Source organism: Equus caballus, chromosome 2 (assembly GCF_041296265.1).
Source record: "Equus caballus isolate H_3958 breed thoroughbred chromosome 2, TB-T2T, whole genome shotgun sequence".
Lineage (NCBI taxonomy): Eukaryota > Metazoa > Chordata > Mammalia > Perissodactyla > Equidae > Equus > Equus caballus.
Genome location: NC_091685.1, coordinates 124684206 through 124706252, shown reverse-complemented (window position 1 = coordinate 124706252; position 22047 = coordinate 124684206). Strand labels below are relative to the sequence as shown.

General features: G+C 36.7%; 1 protein-coding gene across 18 annotated transcripts in view; it reads right to left on the bottom strand.

Moving 5' to 3' along the window:
- TBCK (TBC1 domain containing kinase) overlaps positions 1-22047 on the bottom strand; it is a 194044-nt gene that overhangs the window by 60092 nt on the left and 111905 nt on the right. For all 18 annotated transcript variants that reach the window (XR_011436781.1, XR_011436778.1, XR_011436780.1 and 15 more), the window contains one exon: positions 11802-11977. Coding sequence is in view for 12 of the 18 variants with exons in the window: in XM_003364530.5 (XP_003364578.1) it covers positions 11802-11977 (176 nt within the window). In the remaining 6 variants the exon portion in view is untranslated. The remainder of the gene's footprint in view (positions 1-11801; positions 11978-22047) is intronic.

Below are 22047 nucleotides of genomic sequence, written 5' to 3'. Positions count from 1 at the left end.
AAAGCAAAAGGTAAAGAACCAGAGTCAACCTAATCTGTTGGTTAACTGACTAGTTGGTTGTGGATAAATGTTAGCCAGTTTATCCTGCAATGAACTTTATTATATTTAAGATTATAGAAATCTCACCATATTGTGGGCAGATTTTGCTGTCTGGAATTTTAAAAGGCAGTACCTTTTCCCTGTAAGAATTTGATTGCTTTTTGTTGATATTTCATTGCCTTCTATTGCTTTCCATGGAGGAAATCCTCTGCTTTCATGGAAGATTTGAGGGAGGGGAGATCTTATACAGGTCAAAGACATTCAAGATTACAAATTTCCAAATTACTTCCTGAATTCTCTCTTATATGTTATGAATCCTGCAGTACCTTGAGTATGTAGTAAAAGAAAGGAAATAAAAACTTCCATTGAGAAATTGCCATCAGCTGCTTACCTTCTCTTGAATCAAGTATTCAACAATACTTTTTCTTCTTTCATTGTTCAAAAAAGTAAATTCTCTAAACACGCACATTTTATTAACAGACATGCATACAGAGAATATATAAAATATATTCTAAGGCCAAATATAAATTGTGTTTAGATTATATATTTATTTGCATAGTAATTTTTTCTCCCATTACAAATATAATTCAATATTGATATTATATATGTATAATCCTTGTCATTTAAAGTGTGAAAAAATATATTATGAAAAAATAATTTTTATGTCATTTGGCATTAATTTCATAGTTTTTAAAAAAAATTTAAAACACAACAGCATGTAACAGTATTTTACCATTTGGCTAACTCATCTCATTGTTACAGGAGTCTAATTTACAAAGATAACTTTCTGATAGGCTGCTCAGAATTCTTAATAAATTCTTAAAGATGTCTGTCTAGGAGTCTGTGTGCCTTCTCCTTCCCTAAACTTGGACTACAGGAGAAAACGTAGTGTTTTAATCAAGCCAATCAAGTTCTTTTGATATCCTATCCTCAAATCCAGCTACCCCTGATTTTCTCATGCTGGAAGTTTTTCAGCTACTTTTAGGCTAAGGGTGGATTAGAAGATATTATACATTTTATGGAAAAAACAAATTTCAAAAGACGATTGTTTTCTATCAAACTTTATTTTACTTACCTTCTAGAGGGCTGACCACCTTTATGCTATACTTAGCTGCTAGGGTTTCCAATCTTCATCTTTCACTAAAATTGTAGCTACTACAATTGTTCTAAAATTCCAGATTGCTTATGGAGAGATCATTAGATAATGATGTTGCAACAGAAGTGATAAAGAAAACAGATGCAAGGATAACTTTTTCTTCTCAATTCATCTACAGCTCTGAATAATTTCAGCAGACAGTGTTTAGGTCTCCTTTAGATTTATATTCTACTTTAAACATAATTTGTGAGGAAAAAGAGGTCATATAACTGCTTTTCTGTCTACCTTATTGTAAAATATCTCAACTCATTTAAGAGCAGGTGTGCAGGTGATTGCATGAGTATATGTAAACATATGCGGTAGGAAAACAAGAAAATTATGAAAATACTTGAAAAGCTATGAGTATAGAGTAAAATATGATATATATTAATATAGTCATTTCAATGAATAAGGGGAAAACACAACATTTACACTACTGATAAAATGACAATTTAAAGTTGACTTGCATTAAATAATCTTCTGAGTTTCCTCAACTCGGAAATGGGAATAAAAGTACTTCCTTCAGAGATTTGTTTAGGGAGAAATAAAATAATATACTTGAAATCATACTGAAAACCATAGAGCACCATGGTGTTACTTTTAGATTGTTCAAACTAGAAAAAGCAGTGGTGTTATTATCGAGATGAAACTTGAAGACTGGTATTTATATTAGACTTTTAGAAGCTATTTCAACTTTAAAATATATTTTTATACTTTAAGTTTTTATCTACACTAAACTCATATTTAATCCATACTTAAAGCACACCTGTAAACTGAGGATAATGCAATGAATGTTTTGCTTACTTTATGACAGTAGCATATGCAAGCAGTTTACATTATATAAATAAAATAAAATTTATTTAATAAAATCCCAGGCTAGTTTATGTGTTCATAATCAAGAACTTAATAATTCTTGCTTATTCACAGTGTACATGCTACTAACTTATACCAGTCATCAATAAGTTAATACGCTGACTAAAATTTAACAAAGAAATAGATTAAAGAAATTCAGTGGTGACCAGTCTTTTTCCAAATTATATTCAGTTAAAAAAAACCCATTTCATTCTGTTCATCAGTTACATACCTCTATATATGCATATATATATATTTTTTCAATTAATAAGCTGTGGTCAGAATCGTCCAGCAGAGTGCTTGCTATTTAAGCAAAAGTAGAGGGGAGAGACATTGGCACTAGATTTGGCAATTCTTTAGTAGCTTCAGGATCAAAATAGTATTAAACTAAGAAGTAAAGGTCAAAGTGAAATCTTAAACTGAAATTACTGAGGTAAAACTGCCAGAAGATTCCTTCTCTGGAGAGCCAGCCTTCCTCTCCCCATCCCCTACTGTTTGTGGCGACTTCTAAATGGAAAGCGATGTAACACAGCTAACGAAGCTGAGGGGAAGAGAAGAACGCCAGAACATTGCTGCTTCTGTACAAATCATCTAGATAGAGAAGACTGTTGTATAATTCTGGGGTAGTTTTCCAAACTGAAATGCTAACTTTTACTTATTAAACACGGAATAGTGTTGCTGCCATTTCTGAGAGCTATCATGCATCAGACCCTGAGTAGGTGCTCCACATCCACTGTTCTTACAACAACCCGGCAAGTAGGAATTACTGCAGTGATGCTCACTGTTACAAACAGGGTCCTAGGGAGCTTATGAGAATTATTCAAGATTATAAAACCCAAAAGCAACAGGGTTGAAATCTGAAACCAAGTCCATCTAACAGCACAGCGCATGCTTCCTCTGCTACAATGGCCTGCTTCGGGAATAAAGACGACAGATGCATGTATAAACTAAAGTTAACCAGAGCTTTCTTCTCACAGCTGCTTTCACTCTTCCATTGTACTCGGCACAGAGTGCGGTTTATGTTTCAATTTACAAAAGCCATTTTTTATCTGTTACAGAAGCTGACACAGAATATATAGTATATAAATCTGAATTGTGATTATCCTATTTAATGAATATGCTTTTCTAGGGCATGCATACATTATTTTTTTGTACCTACTTTCTATTATACTAACATTCAAATCTGAACCAAGACTTCAAATAAACTGGATGGAAAAAGGGGGACAAAATTTCAGATAAAATGTAAAAAAAAACTCTAAGTATTTTCAAAAAAGAATTCTATGAATATAAAAAATTAGACAAAATATACTTTAAAAAAGCACTTTGATAAAATAAACATGGTAATTGAACGGATAATTTTTTTTAAAAAACATGAACTTATAAAAATAGACTCAAGAAGAATAGATACTCAAATATGTCCCTGATTAAAGACATTAGACTAGACGGTTTTATAGACAAGTTTTACTGAAGCTATAAGAAACAGATAATTCCTCTTATACAAACAGTATAAGACAGCAGAAAGAGGAAGAGAGAAATATAATCTTCAGATCAAAGACTGACAAGGATAGACAGGAAAAGAAAACTATAGATTTATCTCACCTATGAATATAGGTGCAGAAATTCAATCCTAGCAAATACTAGCAAATTGAATATAGTCAGTATTTCTTTTTTTTTGTAGTGACCTAGTGGAGTTTATCTCAGGAACGCAAGAACCATTCAATATTAGAAATTTTAACAATGTAACACATTATCAGATAAAAGGAGGAAAAAGGATCCTAATCAATCTTTACCAATAGAATAGGCATTTGATAAAATGCAACATTCTTTCATGATAAGCACTCTTAGTAATATAGAAAAAGAAGGGAAACTCACTACTCAAATAAAGAGTATTTATCAAAATATCAAACTTAGTGAAATTACAAGAATTTTCCTTAAATTCAGGTACAAACAACTCTACCCACTCATCACTTCTATTTTATATATATATATATTTATATATAGTTGACTGAATTAGCTGCATAAACAACCAAGAGAATCTACAATCTACTAGATTTAAAAAGAGAATCAATTCGAAAATACTTGGTATTTACCCAAATGAGCTGAAAAAAATGTCCACACAAAAACTGCGCATGGATGTTAACTGCAGCTTTATTTATAATTGCTAAAACTTAGACGCAACCAAGATGTCCTTTAGTAGAGGAATGGTTAAATAGACTGTGGTACATCCAGACAATGGATTACTCTTCAGCACTAAAAAAGGAGCTATCAAGACGTGAAAAGACACAGAGGAAACTTAAACACATATTACTAAGTGAAAGAAGTCAAACTTAAAAGGCTACACACTGTATGATTCCAACTATATGACATTCCCAGAAAGGCAAGCTATGGAAGCAGTGAGAAGATCAGCATTTATACCCTAGTGGTTGAGGGGGAGAGAGGGATGAATATGTGGTGCACAGTGGGTTTTTAGGGCAGTGAAACTACTCTGTATGATACTATAATGGTGGATACATGTCATTATACATTCGTTCAAACCCATAGAATGTAAAACACCAAGAGTGAACCCTAACGTAAACTATGAACTTTGGAGGATAATAATGTGTCAATGTAGGTCCATCAGTTGTAACAAATGTACCACTCTGTGGGGGATGTTGATAATAGGGGAGGCTATGTGTGTGTAGGGAGGGGCAGGGAGTATATGTGAAATCTCTGTACTTTCTGCTCAGTTTTGCTGTAAACCTAAAACTATGCCAAAAAATGAAGTCTATTAAAAAAAAAGAGAATCAAATTTTCTAAATATAAAATGAATCTAAAATAAATAATAATCTTTCTATTATATCAGAAATAATCAACTAGAAAACAGTATAAAAGGTATTATTCACAAAACTAACAAAATTATTTATTCTTCACGTGGACATCTAATAGGAATCTCTAAACCCACGTGTTCAAAACCGAACACTGATTTCCCCCTTCCAACCTGCTCCTCCTAAAGTCTTCCTTATACAAGTAAATGAAAACACTAAAACACCATCTGCCTAGCCTAGGCCAAAGACTCTGGATTCATTCTTGAGCCCTTTCTTTTATACCTCACATTCAATCAGTCAGCAAAATCTGTTGGTTCTGCTTTCAAAATATATCTGACAACTTCTCATCACCTCTACTACTACCCATTCGGTCCCAGCCACCAAAGCTTCCTCCTCATCTCTCTGTTTTGTCTTTGTCCTCCTATTGTCTATTTTCTGCGTATGGTCACGGGTTGCCTGACGAAGGGGACACATCCTGAGAAATGTGTTGTTAGGTGATTTTGAAGTTGTTCAAACATTATAGAGTGCACTTACACAAACCTAGATGATACAGCCTACTGTACACCTAGGCTACATGGTACTAATCTTATGGGACCACTACTGTATATGCGGTCTGTCCCTGACCAAAATCTTGTCATGTGGGGTGTGACTATAGCAGCTAAAGTAATCCTTTTACATGTAAGTCAGATCATGTCACCACTCTGTTCAAAATCTTCAAATGGCTTCTTGTCTCACTTGGCATAAAAGTCAAAGCCTTTAAGTTCCTATGATCTGACCCACTGATGTCTGTTTATCCCCTCCTACTCTCCTCTTCAGTTGTTCCATTCTATACGCAGTCTCCTTATTGTTCCCCTAACACAGTAAGCATGGTATCATCTTTGCACTTGCAAGATGGAATATTTTCTCCAAGAAATCTATATACAACTTACTCTCTCATTTCCTTTAGCTTCTCTTCTCAAATGCTCCTTATCAGCTAGAGCTTCTTCGAGTCCCATATATAAAACTGCAGCACTTCTTTACTGTTCTTCTGACTCCTCCTCCTTGGCATTCTCTATCTCCCTATTCTTCTTGATTGTCCTCAGTGGCACTTAGCCCCAACTAACACACTACATGTTTACTTTTTCTTGCTTACTGTCTGTATATCCTCCACTAAACGCAAATTCTATGAGGGCAGGTACTCTCTTTTTCACTGCTATATCCCCAGCAACCAGAACAGTGTCTGTTTTATAGCATGTATTCAAATGTATTGTTGAAAAAAATGCAATGGTTTTTACATTATTCATTGTATTTTTCTTTACAGTTGCGATATATCATAAAAAGGAATAAAATAAGCTCTAAAGAAAAGTGAACTAAACACTGAATATTCTTCAGATGGCAACATTTCATATAAATAATGTAGCATATTTTTCTCTTCCATTATGTTGATGGAGATAACATATCTAAGAGTACACAAAAAAAGTTTGTTTTGCATCACAAAGCTTTAGCAAATTGACCCAGGACTCTGAGACTCATCATAATTAGGAAACACATAAAGAGATTTTGGGTTTAGTAACATTCAAATTATTAAACTTTTTAAACAAAAATCTCATTTCAGACGAGGGTGTTAAGGAAAGGATTTAAAACCACTTACTCAAATTTAAAATAAATAGCAACTTTTCTTGGTAAAATTTTACTTTATCATAAAATGAAAATCTCATATTACTTGAACTGCTAATATTCCTTTCCAACCTTTTAAACCAACTCTCTCCTAACCTTTCTGCTTCACTCGAGTTAGCACGTAGTGGACAAACAGCACAGAGTATGAGTGACATCAGTGAGAAGGGCAGAGCACAGATCGCAAACAAGCTGCTCCTCCAAAACACAGCGAGAACACTGGCAGAGTGTCAAGTAAACTTTTTCACAACTCTGGAAACTAACGAAGGCCTGCAGCGGCCCGAGGAGCGCACATTCAAGAGAAACAGCCCATCTCAGCAGCATGTGAGCCTCGCGGTGGTTTACTTTGCCCTCTTGTTTCCCTCTCCTCAGCTCCACGGCCACCTTGAAACCACCCGCCCCACCACCCAGCAGTCTGGCAGCCGCTCGACAGAGAGTGGTTCTGGAGCTCCCGGAAGCACCATCTCAGGGGGTGGTGACTGTCTGGCCTGTCTGCCTGCCCCTGAAGCCTCTCCGCAGTGTCTGTCTTCACGTGGCCTGACCAGAGCTCTCCCAGAGCAAACAGTCTTCCCTGCAGGCATTTGTCAGCAGCAGTTGTCTATACTGCGGCTGCCTGAGGTGGCTGTGACAGTGGCACAAACAAGAATGATGGTAAACGTTAAAAATTAAAATAAAAAGCTGGGGAATGCAACGTCCACAGGGGCTCTGAAAGCTCCAACACGTTCCTGGGAATCTAGAAGCCCATCCAAGCTAGCTGTTTGCACGCCCAGAAAAGACCTAAGAGGGTCCTAAACTCTCATCTTTGGTTGACCTTGAGGCTTCGAGCAGGTAGGAGGTGAAGGCTAAGGCAGAGGTGTAGACTGTCTGCCTGGGTGTTGAAGAGGTGCCCCAACACACACATAGAACCCCTCAGCAAAGGCTGGGAGACTTACTGGGCACAGAAACCGGCAGAAAAAAGATGAGCAAACACAAAGATAGATCAATTGAAATCATCCAGATTGAGGGGCAGAAAGAAAAAGGAATGTATTAGTTATTTTTGCCATTCTAATGGGTGTAAGGTGATATCTTAGTGTAGTTTTGATTTGCATTTCCCTGACGATCAGCGATGATGAACATCTTTTCATGTGCCTATTGGCCATCCGTATATCTTCTTTGGAGAAATGTCTGTTCATGTCTCCTGCCCATGTTTTGATCGGGTTGTTTTTTTGTTGTTGAGTTGTGTGAATTCTTTATATATTATGGATATTAAGCCTTCGTTGGATGTATGACTTGCAAATATTTTTTCCCAGTTAGTGGGTTGTTTTTTTGTTTCAATCCTGTTTTCCCTTGCCTTGAAGAAGCAGTTTAGTCTGCTGAAGTCCCATTTGTTTATCCTTTCTTTTGTTTCCCTTGTCTGAGAAGACATGGTGTCCGAAAAGATCCTTTTAATACTGATGTCAAAGAGTGTACTGTCTACCTTTTCTTCTAGAAGCCTATGGTTTCAGGTCTCAGCTTTAGGGCTTTGATCCATTTTGAGTTTATTTTGGTGAATGGTGAAAAAGAATGGTCAATTTTCATTCTTTTACATGCAGCCACTATGGAAAACAATATGGAGATTCCTCAAAAAATTAAAAATAGAACTACCATACGATCCAGCTATCCCACTACTGGGTATCTAACCAAAGAGCTTGAAGTCAGCAATTCCAAAAGTCCCATGCACCCCAATGTTCATTGCAGCATTATTTACAATAGCCAAGACATGGAAGCAACCTAAGTGCCCATCAACAGATGATTGGATAAAGAAGACGTGGTGTATATATACAATGGAATACTACTCAGCCATTAAAAAGAAAACAAAATCGTCCCATTTGCAACAACATGGATGGACCTTGAGGGAATTATGTTAAGTGAAATAAGCCAGACAGAGAAGGACAATCTCTGTATGACTCCACTCATATGAGGAATTTAAACATGTGGACAAAGAGAACAGATTAGCAGCTACCAGGAGAAAGGTGGGGTGTGGGGTGGGCACAAAGGGTGAAGGGGTGCACCTACAACACAAGTGACAGACAATAATGTACAACTGAAATTTCACAAGATTGTAACTTATCATTAACTCAATAAAAAATAATAATTAAAAAAAGGACAAAAGAATGTATAAAAATGAACTGAGCCTAAGCAATGTTTGGGACACCATCAACCATAGCAACATACAGACAGAATCCCAGAAGGAGAGGAGAGAGAGAGAGGGGGAAGAAAGACTATTTGAAGAAATAATGAGTGAAAACTTCCAAAATTTGATGAAAAACATTAATCTACACATCTAGGAAGCTCAATCAACTCCAAGGAGGAAAAATTCAAAGAAATCCACATTTAGACACACCATAATCAAACTATCAAAAGCCAAAGACAAACAGGGAACCTTAAAAGTTGCAAGAGAAGCAACTCATAAATTGGACTTCATCAGAATTAAAAACTTATGTGCTTCAAAGGACATTACTAAGAAGTGAAAAAATAATGCAAAGAATGGAAGAAAACATATGCAAATCACAGATCCGACAGGGGACTTGTATTGAGAATATATAAAGAATTCTACAGTTCAGCAATTTAAAACGACTCAATTAAAAAATGGGCAAAGGAGTTGAATAGACCTCTCTCCAAAAACGAGACACAAATGGTTAATGAACTCATGGAAAGATGTGCAGCATCACTAGGGAAATGCTCATCAAAATCACGGTGAGATGCGGCCTCACACTTGCGGAGACGGCTGTGATCAAAGAGTGGCAACGGGGGCCAGCCCCGTGGCTTGGTGGTTAAGTTTGGTGTACTCCACTTCAGCAGCCCAGGTTCGCAGGTTCAGATCCTGGGCGCGGACCTACACCACTTGTTAGCCATGCTGTGGCAGCAACCCACCAAAAAAACAGAGGAATACTGGCACACATGTTAGTTCAGGGATAATCTTCCTCGGGGGCATGGTGGAAAAAAGACTGGCAACAAGTGTTGGGAAGGATGTGAAGAAATTGGAACCTTCATACATTGCTGAGGGGAACGTAAAATGGTGGAGATGCTTTGTAGAACAATTTTGCAGTTCCTTAAAAAGTTAAACATAGAGTTACAATATGACCTAGAAAATCTACTCCTAAGTATATATCCAAAAGAATTGAAAACAGGTACACAATCAAATACCTGTATATAAATGTCCACAGCAGCATTATTCATAATAGCCAAAAAAGTAGAAATAACCCAAATGTCCATTAACTGATGAATTGATTAAATAAAATGTAGTCTGCCCATAAAATGGAATATTATTCAGTCATAAACAGGGATTAACTACTAACACATGCTACAACATGGATGAATCTTGAAAACATTAGGCTAAATGAAAGAAGTCAGTCACCAAAAGGCCATGTGCTGTTTGTTTCCATTTTCATGAGATGTCTAGAATAAGTACATCCAGAGAGATGTAAAGTAGGTTAGGGTTTGCAAGGGGCTGGGGAGAGGTGGACAGTAACTTGGAACAGAGTTTCTTTTTGGGGCAACAGAAATATTCTGGAATTAGTGGTGATAGCTGCACAACTTTGTGAATATCTTAAGAACCACTGAATTTTATACTTTAAAAGGGTGAAATTTATGGTATTAAAGGTGAAGTATATTTCAATTAAAAAAAAAAAAAGAACGCATCCTGTGATGTCATAAAGACCTGGGGCTCAATTTTGCAGTTACTATTTCCTAGCTGTATAAACTACTGATCCCTTTCTGGGTTTAGTTTCATGCTCCTGTTATAGAATAGGGATAACCGTGCACTTCGTTAGAGTTCTCGTGAGGATTAAATGACATATCTGCATGAGAAAACCCAGTGTATTTTCAAGCAGACACCAAGTGTTCAGATATTATTAATTCTCTTATATCTTTATTTTTACTTAATTTTTCAAACTTCCAACTCAGCCTTATTATATTGATTTCTATGCTTAATCACCTCCTCCTTCCTTCATCATACACTATTATGGTTTCCTAAAAACTGCTCATATGCCAAAGGATATCTCTCTTATATGAAGATGAGAACTAATGTTTTTCTGCTATGAAGAGAATACATTTTAAAATCTGAAAGGAAGAAAACTATGAAATAAATTTTTATATAGAACTGTTGAATTTCAAAGTTTCGAGCTATCTTACAGGTCATCTAGAACAATCCTTAGCTGATAAGTGGGTTCTTGTACCAAAATCCATTAGATGGCAATAAAACGGTCTGCTGGACAACTCCCACTGTTTTGAGAACTCCGTTCTCCTGGGGAGGCCTCATCTACTTTTGGAAAACTGTAAGGCAAATATTTACTTACTAGTGTAGGTTCTCATTTTATTCTTATCTCTTAGGATGCTTTGAAATGTCTTATAATTTTTCACATATATTCATGTAGCTGTTTTTTTCTTTATTGTCTATATGTCTGGAGGCAGAGGCTGTGATTACTAAAACTGCTTTGTATTCAACCACAATAAGAGTCATGCTTCTAACTGTCTTTAACAAATACAATTTGATCATGACGGGAAAACGTGAAAACATGGATGCTCTCATATATTTGGGAACACGAAAATCACAGAAAGTGCAAAGAGGTGGAAATTGCAAATTTTTGCAAAAACACCCAGTTACAAAAATATCTAGCTGCAAAATTTACTGTTTAACATGCATGAAAGAAAATTTTGGAATGTTTTATCATTAAAATGCTACTTTTTACAAGTTAGAGCCTATCCTATTAAATTATTAAGGTACCTAAAGAACTCTATATACATATTAATTGAAATTCACTTTCAAGGAAACAAGATACTGTGGTAATACCGGAATGTTTGAAATATATGAATTATTAAAGCTGAAAGCTTAGTAGGCTGTATTTATAAAGCCATGTGTTTAGAAAGAATAACAATGTTGAAAACCTTGAATGACAGTTTTTCAAAATGCTACTTCTTTTATCAACCAAAAACCAATAATGGCAAATTCTTATTCTATTAACAACTCTTAGTCTTTCTCTATTTTTATAACTCTTCCTTTGCTTCTGTAATTCTCTCACTATGTAACAAGCTGATATATAAAGAGAAACTATGATTGCATAGGAAAAAAGTGAAACCTGCTACCTGAAGGAATATGTCAAAACAATCTTCCCAACTGTGTAACTAAACAGACATAAAGGTTTTCTGAAATCGTTGCATGAATATGATCGTATATTAGAAAATAGCTACGTTACAAGGACATTTGTGATTACATTATTATGAACAATAACGATACTACAGCATATGAATTTTAACATCCATCTTCCTTTAGAGTTTGCAAATTAAATCTGCATACATACCAGATCTGTTTTTGGAGGGTCTGCACACTCAGTGGAGAAATAAGGAGTCGAACTTCTGGCTCCACTGCCATCAGAAGTCGGCCTTGGAGGCTGAGCATGCTGTCTGTAAGTAGCACTTTTAGGAGTCCAACAAAATAGATTGATTGATTCTCGTACACAGCGTTCAATGTCAATTTCTAGATAGAAAATTTAAGAAAAATCAAACATACGGAATTTAGATTGCAATGTTTATGTAAAAACACAATTTTCCTAAATGCATATATCCGAATATGGTTAAAATAACTAATTAGAAAAGATGTCAGTAAAAAAATAGGGTAGATATTAACCAGCATATTTATGACTGGAAAGGTCTTTGATACAGAGGTAATATACATAGGAAGATTATTACAGCTCCAAGTTATCGTTTGTGTATTTTGATGAGACTACAGCTCTTTAGGAGGTCAATATTCCTGATGGACAGTAAGCTATTCCTATATGGGGAAAGTGGACAGATCACAGAGAGGCAGTAAAAATTCAAGACATTGACTAGGATGGAGTTCGGCACGGACTAGCTTTTCCCTTTCTACACTCCTACCGTAAGTAAATGGCAGATAGTTTCATTTCCTCCGCAAAAGTCCAAGCGTGTCAGCTCAGACAAGCAATGGAGAAAAATATACATGTTTGAAACTACAAAGGGATAAGTTCCTTATTTCTTTTTTTGAAATAAGGAGCTTATATATAAGGTGAAAAGGACATAGGCATTTAAGCCAATCCTGTGGATGGTACGTGAGTTATGCCTTTAGAGTTGTCTGCTTTTGTAAGGCAGAAAACCCTTGGAGAAGCGGAGGGGAATGGACACTTATGGAGCATCTGTGACGTGACAGGCCTTGTATACTTTCATTCCGCCCATTTAACTCTTACGATGATTGTTGCAGACAAGTATTTTAATCCCCCTCATTTCTGCTGAAGATGAGGAAACTAAGACATAAGGAAGCTAAGTGATTTAACGTGTTAAGTCATGAGTAGAATGTCTGAAGTTACGCGAGGGTTATAAGGCATCTTTTATTCTCAATTCATTTAGATCTGGGATATGGCCAGCAAGTCCGGAAAGACCAGTTACTCAATGAAGCATTCCTTTATCTGCTGTCAGTGATGCCTGCCAACTTCACAGCTGGTTACTTCCATGGCTACACAAAGACCTCAGATTTCATCACCCCACATGCCATTCCTAGCATAAAATCTATAAAGCAGAGTTTAACATGTTTTGAGACACAGGTTTATTTATTTAAGCAATGGTCAATATAGTGAAACGTGTTTTTTAAACAGCTCTATAACATAGTATCAACCTGGTATTCCACAAAGAGCAGAAGACAGACACCAACTAGAAGAAAAATCAAAGTCTGAGATACTTCTACTCCACTTTAGAAGAGATACGCTCAATTCATTTTAGAAAATTCCCAAGTAATATGATTAAGATAAAAATTTGCATCTAAAGACAGAAAATCCCGTCATCTTAAAAAGGTTTATCCACTTAACACTGTTTAATCTCCAAAAGAAAAGAATTTTGGACCACAGATTTTGCATGTGCAGTGCTCAAGTCAGTTTGATTCATCTGTCCCCAGCAAGAGCTTGAAGTCAAGTCAACGGTCCAGATCAGAGGCTGTATTTCAGTCCTTGAATCACTGGTAAGGGAAAAGCCATTTGTATCTGCTTCCAAAACACTCTACCAATACCATGAGAGGCTTGCAGTGAATCTTGAGAATTTGCTGGCATCCACCCCGATTCCACCCTGATTATCAGTACTGACAGATACCCCACTCTCCATTCACTTGACCCATGTCACCTCTCCACCACAAAATCCTGCCAAGGCACTTTATCATAACCAAAATATTATGCACAATCTCTTCTAAACTGTATATTAAAACATGTAATTATTCTTAAGAAGTAATCGCTCATCCTAGCGCACTACTGTTTTCTATTTTGCATTATAATTTTGATATAATGCATTGTGAATAAAACATGTACCCTGGATTATGATTTCCCAGGTTTGATTCCAAGCTCCATGAGGTAATCTGTGACCCTGCAAGAAATAATTTCTCTAAATCTCGGTTTCTTTATCCTCATCCATTACTATGGTATCTCTCAGAAATACTGAACTATTTTCAAAATGATAAAACACACCTCCTGTTTATTTGGAAGAGGGTAGGTAGAAAAGATCTCTCTCCTCTTGCTGTAATGGCCTTGAATTGCTTCCTAGGCCCAGTGAACAGATACTGTCCTGGCGCTTGTCTTACCATCATCTAATTCCCTTTGAGCTCTCCTGCATTTGATCCCTAATTTGGGGGGTAAGATATTATTTACTCTTTGTTGATTTGCTCCATCATTTTGGTGGAACATATTTTCCAGTACTTCCAAGAAAGGGTGCACAGAGAGAAAATTAGTCTGGAATCTTCCAAGTCTTTTAATATACATATTCTGCCCGGGACTGATGACTGAACTCGGCATAGCATTCTAGGGTTGAATTTTCCTCCTTCAGCGTTGTGAAAGGCAGTGCTCCACTGTCTTCTGAGAAGTCTGACGCAGTTTTCACTGAGATGTTTTGTATGTGATACTCTCCCTTCCTGACCACTTTCAGGAGCCCTGGTGTTCTGAAATTTCTTACGGATCTATGGAAGTGGGTATGATTTAACTGTGCTAGACACTTGACGGTCCTTTCGTAACCCCTCAGTTACAGTAAAAGTTCTTGCTTGATGTCTGCGATAATTTCTTTCTGTTTTTTCTCTTCTTTCTTCTATTAGAAGAATCTCGAAAACTCTGAACTGATTTTCTAGTAATTTTCCCTTTTCCTCTGACTTTCCATCTCTATTTTCGTTCTACTCCCTGAGAGATTTCCTAAGCTTCATCATCCAACTCTTTATTATAAAGCTCATTGCATTTCCACATTTTTAATTTTCAGTAAATCTTTTCTGTTCTTCGCTAGTTAAAAAAACCCTGACCTTTTGGAGTTGCAACACCTTCTCATAATTACCTTTCTGAATCTATTTCTGTGTTTAGTTTGTGTGGGTCTGCGTCTGCTTGCTGGAGGCTTTCCTTCGAGGCTGGTGATCCGTGACTCTCTGCAGTTAAAAGGACAGCACTAAAAATCGGACTGGAAGGTCTGTCTATGTGGGCAGGGCTTGGGAATGGTGGCCTCACTACAGGGTGACTTGGGGGCATGGTCGTTTGTTGGGGGACCCCCAAGTAAGGTATTTCTCCTTCTGGGGAATGCCATCTCTCCAGAGAATAATTCTCTGATATGTCTAAACTAATCCTTGACAGCACTCTGGGAATTGACCAGGAAGGGGACTGGGGATTCTAAGTACATACATTCCCTCACTCCTGCTCTCTGCTGTGCTGTTGATTCTGAGTCTTGAGATTCTCTGATTCTTTTACTACAAAGAATACCCCTCTAAATTTACAGTTTCCATGGTCATGTTTTGTATAATTTGCAAAAGTAAAGATATTTACACCACAATCAGTGAAGACTGCTGTCTTTACTTACACCACTTTTCCTCCATTCTACTTCCTCTTGTGCTGGGCAACATTACGGTGGCTGTGGACACTTTATAACCAAGAGTAAGCTAAATTAGAGGTATATTTAGTTTGGTTAAATGGGACATATTTCTGTGATTTAAAGTTACTTTTGGGTAATGACAAAGATTTTCTCTTTATCAAACTCTAGCCAGGCTCCTCTAAGCCCTTTCTTGATTATGCCTCAACCCTGGCCTAGAAAGAATTGAACAAATCACTAACATAGTTTATAAGTGTTCAAGGCCACATCCCTTGGATGACCCCAGCCCACCTTAAAGTGGATGCCTGAGAAAAGCCAAGACTACCAAAAGAACTCACTGTTTGCCCCAGCCAACACCTGAAGATAGAGCCCGTGTCCCTGCCTCTGTGGGAAGATGGATCCCGACTTCAGCAAATGCCAGGGAGCAGATTCAGATGGGTTTCAATGGACAAATGACCCCCTTCTCGTTTTCTGTAGTTTTCCACTTCCTTTAGTCTTTTAAGTCCCTAGTCACCTCTTTCCCTATTCCTTCATTCTCTCTTTAAAAATGCCCAGTCACCTCTCTAAAAATTGAAGTTGATTTAATTCATGCTGGACTATTCCTTATTGCAACAGTTATTACTGATTAAAACCTGTCCTCATCACTTTAGTGTCTGGCTTTGTTCATCTCTGACAGTATACTGAAGTCACTGCTAGCTCTAGGAATGACTTCCTGGAACACAGGAGCAGAAGTTGTAATGCAGTATGAATGTGTCCCAGCACCAGAAGTTTATGAGTAGGAGAAACATAGTTGAAATGTACACAGACAAAAATCAAGCCAAAAAATTCTTCCAAACATTAAACATGTAAAATTATAAGCAAAGAATCTGGTTCTCATTGATGCCTGATCAAAAGACATACTCTGCTTCCAGGCATATACTTGACAATGCTATATATACAATTATAAGCGCATCATTAACTTCCTTTTTCTTTTTTGATAGGCATTTCATAAAGTAGCATTTTCATGTTTATAGGAAACAAACCTGCAGCATCACCACAAACGGAGGGTACACTCATGTTAAGTCACACGCTTTGTGCGTTCCTACCACCAACAGTGAAAACGAATCTCAACCAGCTCCGCCAGTGCAAAGACCAATGGTCTGTTTTCTCTATAGAAAACATGGTACAATTATTGTCATATGAAGAGGTGATCAATGAGTATGAAGCAAAAAGGGAGGAATACAGAGGTCAGACACTTAATAAAAATATGTTACTTTCCTGTTTTGTGATTTGTTGTGATCTCATTCTAAGTATTCTTTTATGGACTACTCTTGTACTGTAATTTACATCCTCTTCTTAAAGAGGGCCAGCTCCCCACACTCACGCTGCTAAACCTGGATGTGGCCCTGTCTTCCAGTCTCCTGCTGGGTGCAGAGGAGTAGACTCTTGGCTAGCAGGGTGGGAGCAAAGATCTTTGGGGTGGGAGAAATGAACTTTTCCTTAGGCACAGATTCAACTGATTCTTCTCTGGTTCTCTCTCATTTTTCATTCACTTCCAGTTCCTGAGATGTTTTGGTGCCCTGCATCAAGATCTGGCTTGCTTCTTGCTGGTACCGTCCTTGCAGGAAGGTTTCGGTTTTCCTTGCTTTTTTAAGTGGGTTACTGCTGATGTAACTGCTGTCTGTCTTCCAAGTATTTGCCGACACTTCTTGTCTACTAGTGCACTTCTGACATTCTCTTTGTTCTTAGAATTAGAGTTTTTTCGCTCCTTTACTGTCACATTCGTGACAGATAAACATACATATAGAATTTGTCATTCTTAATTGGAAAAGTTTCCAACTTTAAAGGCTCTGATTCACAAAGGGCGGGAAATGGAGTTAGGAGATGGGCGGGGCGGGCTTCAAACCTGGCCCAGGTCCAGCTCCAGGCCTGCAAAGGGGCAGGGAGATATCTGCTCAGAGAGCAGTACAACCACCACATGCTGAAAAGGGCACCAACCTGGGCAGCAGCACCATCAGTGATTCAATTCCTTACCAGCTGGATGGCTCTGGCCTACCCATTTTTCTGCCTCTCTTTTCTCAATCATAAAATAGGGAATTATTACTGAATTCCTGGGAGTGTTATGAGGAATAACTAAGATTATTCCAGCACACAGCAGGGACTCAAGGGTTTTACAGACAAACTCAGATATATGAAATGCATGAAAGATTTCAGCACTTTAACTGAAATAAAAAAAGTTATCAGCCTTCGATCCCAGTTAGTCTGCCTTCTGGTTTTAAACCCAAACAAAATACAGGCTAATTTTTCATTTTGCACTTGAGAGATGTCTCTTAGAAAGAGATTGCCTTTTAAAAAATATTCTTTTTTATCTTTCAAAATCCAAAAACTTGGAATATTATTCAGTGATAAAAAGAAATGACCTGTTAAGCCATGAGCAGACATGGAGGAGAAAGTCTGAAAATGCATACTCTGTCATTCCAACTACATGACATTCCAGAAAAGGCAAAACCAAAGATGGTAAGAAGATCACTGTTGCCAGGGGTTTGGGAGTAGGGGGAGTGGGGGAGGAGGAATGAAGCACAGGGGAATTCTAGGGTGCTGAAACCGTTCTGTATAATACTGTAGTGGTGAATATCACATTATGCATTTGTCAAAAGCTGCAGAGCTGTTCTACACAAACAGTGAACCTTAATGTAAACTATGGGCCTTAGTTAATAATATTGTATCAATATTGGTTCAACAGTTGTACCAGTTTAACATATTAAGGCAAGATATTAAAAATAGGGGAAATTAGGAGCAGAGAGGAGTGGAAATACAGAAACTCTCAGTACTATCTGCTTAATTTTTCTATAAACTTAAAACTGCTCTAAAAAAGTAAAATCTATTAATTAAAAGAACAAAAAACAGGGACAGGAGTGACATCGGTAAAAATGGCAGCGTAGATAGCTCCAAAGGCATTTTTTGTTTAAAGTTTTTTTCCCCAAACTAATGGAAAAAGTTAAAAATCTGTAATCATCTCATCGCTGTATTACAACCTGATTTACCTCTTGGCTGGGGTAACAAATTATGACTTTTCATCCACATGCAAAGTAAACTCCAATGCCAAAAAATACTATCATTAAAAAAAAAAAATCCCCTTGCATTTTACAGGACATAAAATGAAAACTGGATTTGGAAGAATTAAAATAATAATTTTATCCTAATCCTGTAATCACATGACAAAGAGGCTATTGAAGCCACTTTGGAGTACCCTGGTTTACCCAGGACGTTTACTATATTGGGCAATTTGACTGAAGCACTCCTTTCCCTCTCTAAAGTTCTCATGCGTAGTTAACAACAGTGTGCTTGTTGTTCCATACCACCCTTTGTTTGAGATAATAAGCTCAAAGTTGTCTCTGTGAGGCAGCTAGTGAATAAATAGCCAGGAGAACTGCTAAGGATAGGAAATAAATTATTTTGTGTATCCAAACCACAACTATAAAACATGGCTTGCTTAAATAAGAGATGTTGTAGAGAGAATGTTTTATATTTAAAATAGGTTAAAATTTTTAAAAGTCAAGTTTTTACTTGCTGTTCACTAAGAAAGGACTAACACATGCAGAAAGAAAAGAAATGATCAGTATGTTACCTGAGGGTTTTATCTAACATCAGCTATCATCATTCTTGTTAAAAATGAGCTTCCTAGGAAGTCAGAACTGTACTTCTGAAGCTATGAGACTGAGCCATTTGAAACTGCCGATGTGGAAAATTCTACTTTTGTAAGCAAATACCATGTTCCCATGGATGGTGACAAGCACTGGATTTGGGCTCCAAATGCTAGTTACTAGCTCACATATCACAAGGAGCATTCCACAACATCACTGTGTCTCAGGTATTTCAAGAGTAAAATGGAGGGAATAAGAAAATCTACCTAACATAGTTGTGATATTTACACAAGATAAAAAATTTAAAAAGCTTTGTAAACTCTAAAAGTGATTCAGAGTTGTTATAACTAGAGATCATCTACAGTGCCCAAATTTTCCATTCACAATCCAGCTTTTGAAATGAAGTTGACTATACGAGTTAACAATTTGCAATCTTAGGTTTAAATATTATTTCTTCACACCACTGTGTCCATAAGGGCCCCTGGAGTCTCTTTACTTACACTGAACTAAAGTGAGTTCTCACCATAGTCCAGGCATAGTACTAAGTGCTGAGGGATCATAAAGATGACCAATTGCTGAGAGATGGCGGAGTTGTCTTGTCAGAGTGTTTCCACTGAGCACCTTGAGTATTTAGTTAAGAACCTGGAGATGCTGCATTCTTGGATTGAGTAAAAAATTAAGACACCCACTTTAACAAAGAATAAAACTAAATAAACATGAACCAAAGAACCCACCAGTTATTTAACTGTCTAGCAGAACAAAACTCAATACTCTAAAGAAAGATGATAAAATCCACACTTCTTACAATGTATGTTTATCAATATCCCATATGTGGGGCCGGCCTGGTGGCACAGCGGATAAGTGCGCACGTTTCGCTTTGGTGGCCTGGGGTTTGCCAGTTCGGATTCTGGGTGTGGACATGGCACCGCTTGGCACACCATACTGTGGTAGACGTCCCACATATAAAGTAGAGGAAGATGGGCATGGATGTTAGCTCAGCGCCAGCCTTCCTCAGCAAAAAGAGGAGGACTGGCAGCAGTTAGCTCAGGGGTGGTCTTCCTCAAAAAACAAAAAACAAAAAACCCCATATGTAATAAACTAGATATGCAAAGCAGAAACATGTAACCTATAATCAAGATGATCCAGAATCAGAATTAGCAGACAAGGACTTTAAGGTAATTACTATAAATATGTTCAAGGACCTAAAGTAAAATATAGTCAAAATGAATGGATAGAGAAATCTAAGCAATAAAAAAGAACCAACTTGAAATACTAGAACAGAAAAGTACATTATCTGAAGTGGAAATTTACTAAAAGCTCTTAAAAGCAAGATAAATACAAAGAGAACTACACAGGAGCACAACATAGTCAACCTGCTAAATACCAAAAATAAAGAGAAAACACAAATCTATAGGAAAGAATGAAGAGCAATGATAATGGAAAATATGGTGGTAAATACAAAAGATTAACTTTTTGCTTCTCTCAATATGTTTAAAAGGCAACTAGCTATTTAAAGTCAAAATAACAACATTGTATTGTGGAGTTTATTACAAACATAGATGTAAAATGTATAGCAACAATGCCACAAGATATGGAAGGTCAATGGAATCAAATTTTTGCAAAGTTCTTACATTTTCCATAAAATTGCACAGTCACGCATCACTTAACAAGAAGGATTCGTTCTGAGAAATGTGTCATTAGGTGATTTCCTCCTTGTGTGATCATCATAGAGAGTACTTACATAAACCTAGATGGTACAGCCTACCAAACACCGAGGCTGTATGGTATTAACTGTATGGGACCACTATCATACATGTGGTCTGTTGTGGACTGAATGTCGTTATGTAGCGTGTGTCTGTACCACATCAACTCTATGTAAACCGTGGTAAGTTAAGGATGCAGATCATAGTCCCCAGAGCAATAACCAAAAGGAATTCAAAAGGCTAAACTAAAAGTCAACAAAGGTATTAAGATAAAATGTTAAAAATATTTAATTAACCCAAAGAAGTCAGAAAAGGAAGAAGAGAAACACAGCAGATGTGGCACTAGAAATAAACTAACCATATGAATAATCACATTAAAGGTAAATGGACTAAACACTCTATTTAAAAGGGAGTAAACATCAGACTGGATAAACAAAGCAAGAAACAACTATATGTGTAAATTACATGTCTATGTGTCTGGACAACTATATGTCTGCAAGTGATACATTTTAAATACATAGTGTTTAAAGTGACAGAATATAAATATATATTTAAAATATTTTTAAATTTAAATATTTAAGTTTAAAGTCACAGACAGGTTGAAAAAAATATAGAGAAGAAATACCATATAAGGACTAAGCATGAGAGCATGAGAAAGCTCATGTGATTACATTAATATCACACAAAGCAGATTCCAAGGCAAGGAGTATTACTGAGATCAAGAGGCACATTTCATACTGATAAAAGGTTCAATTCTTCAATCCAAGGTCTGCGTACCTTTTTTTCCTGTAAAGTTTTCTTTTGTGTGTGTGAAATTTTCAGCTGGATTAGAATGGACAGGCTAGGTTTGGGGTTATATACTAACTGTGCAATTACACAGCATCATTTATTATACTATTAAAAACTTTTGAGCATTTGAATAATTTCATTAACATCCAAAACCATAAGGGTGATCTGCAACCTATTAATCTACCTGTCTTAACAATGAATATTTTTTGACAGAAAGAATTTATTTATAAAAAGAAGTTGAGAAGTATTCTAGGTATGGATGTTCTATGACATGATAACATGCCAATAATAATACAATGGAACTTTCACTGCCGAACAGACAAAAAACTATAAAGTTGTTTATCTTTCTAATAGAAAACAAGGTGAATGGAATGAAATATGCATATCATGAAGCATTCTCTACAAGGTAAATTACAAGGACAGTGCTCCTTGACATCCTCAGGTTGACAGCACCTCCATCACCATTAAACGTACCGAGATGAAGTACATTACAGTGGGTAAATAAGCATAGATTTAAGGTCTTCCAAAGAAAGACCCAATAATCTTGAGTAACTCACTGGTCCACATTTTAAGAGTGTTTGTAATGAGTATCATCTCTAGTC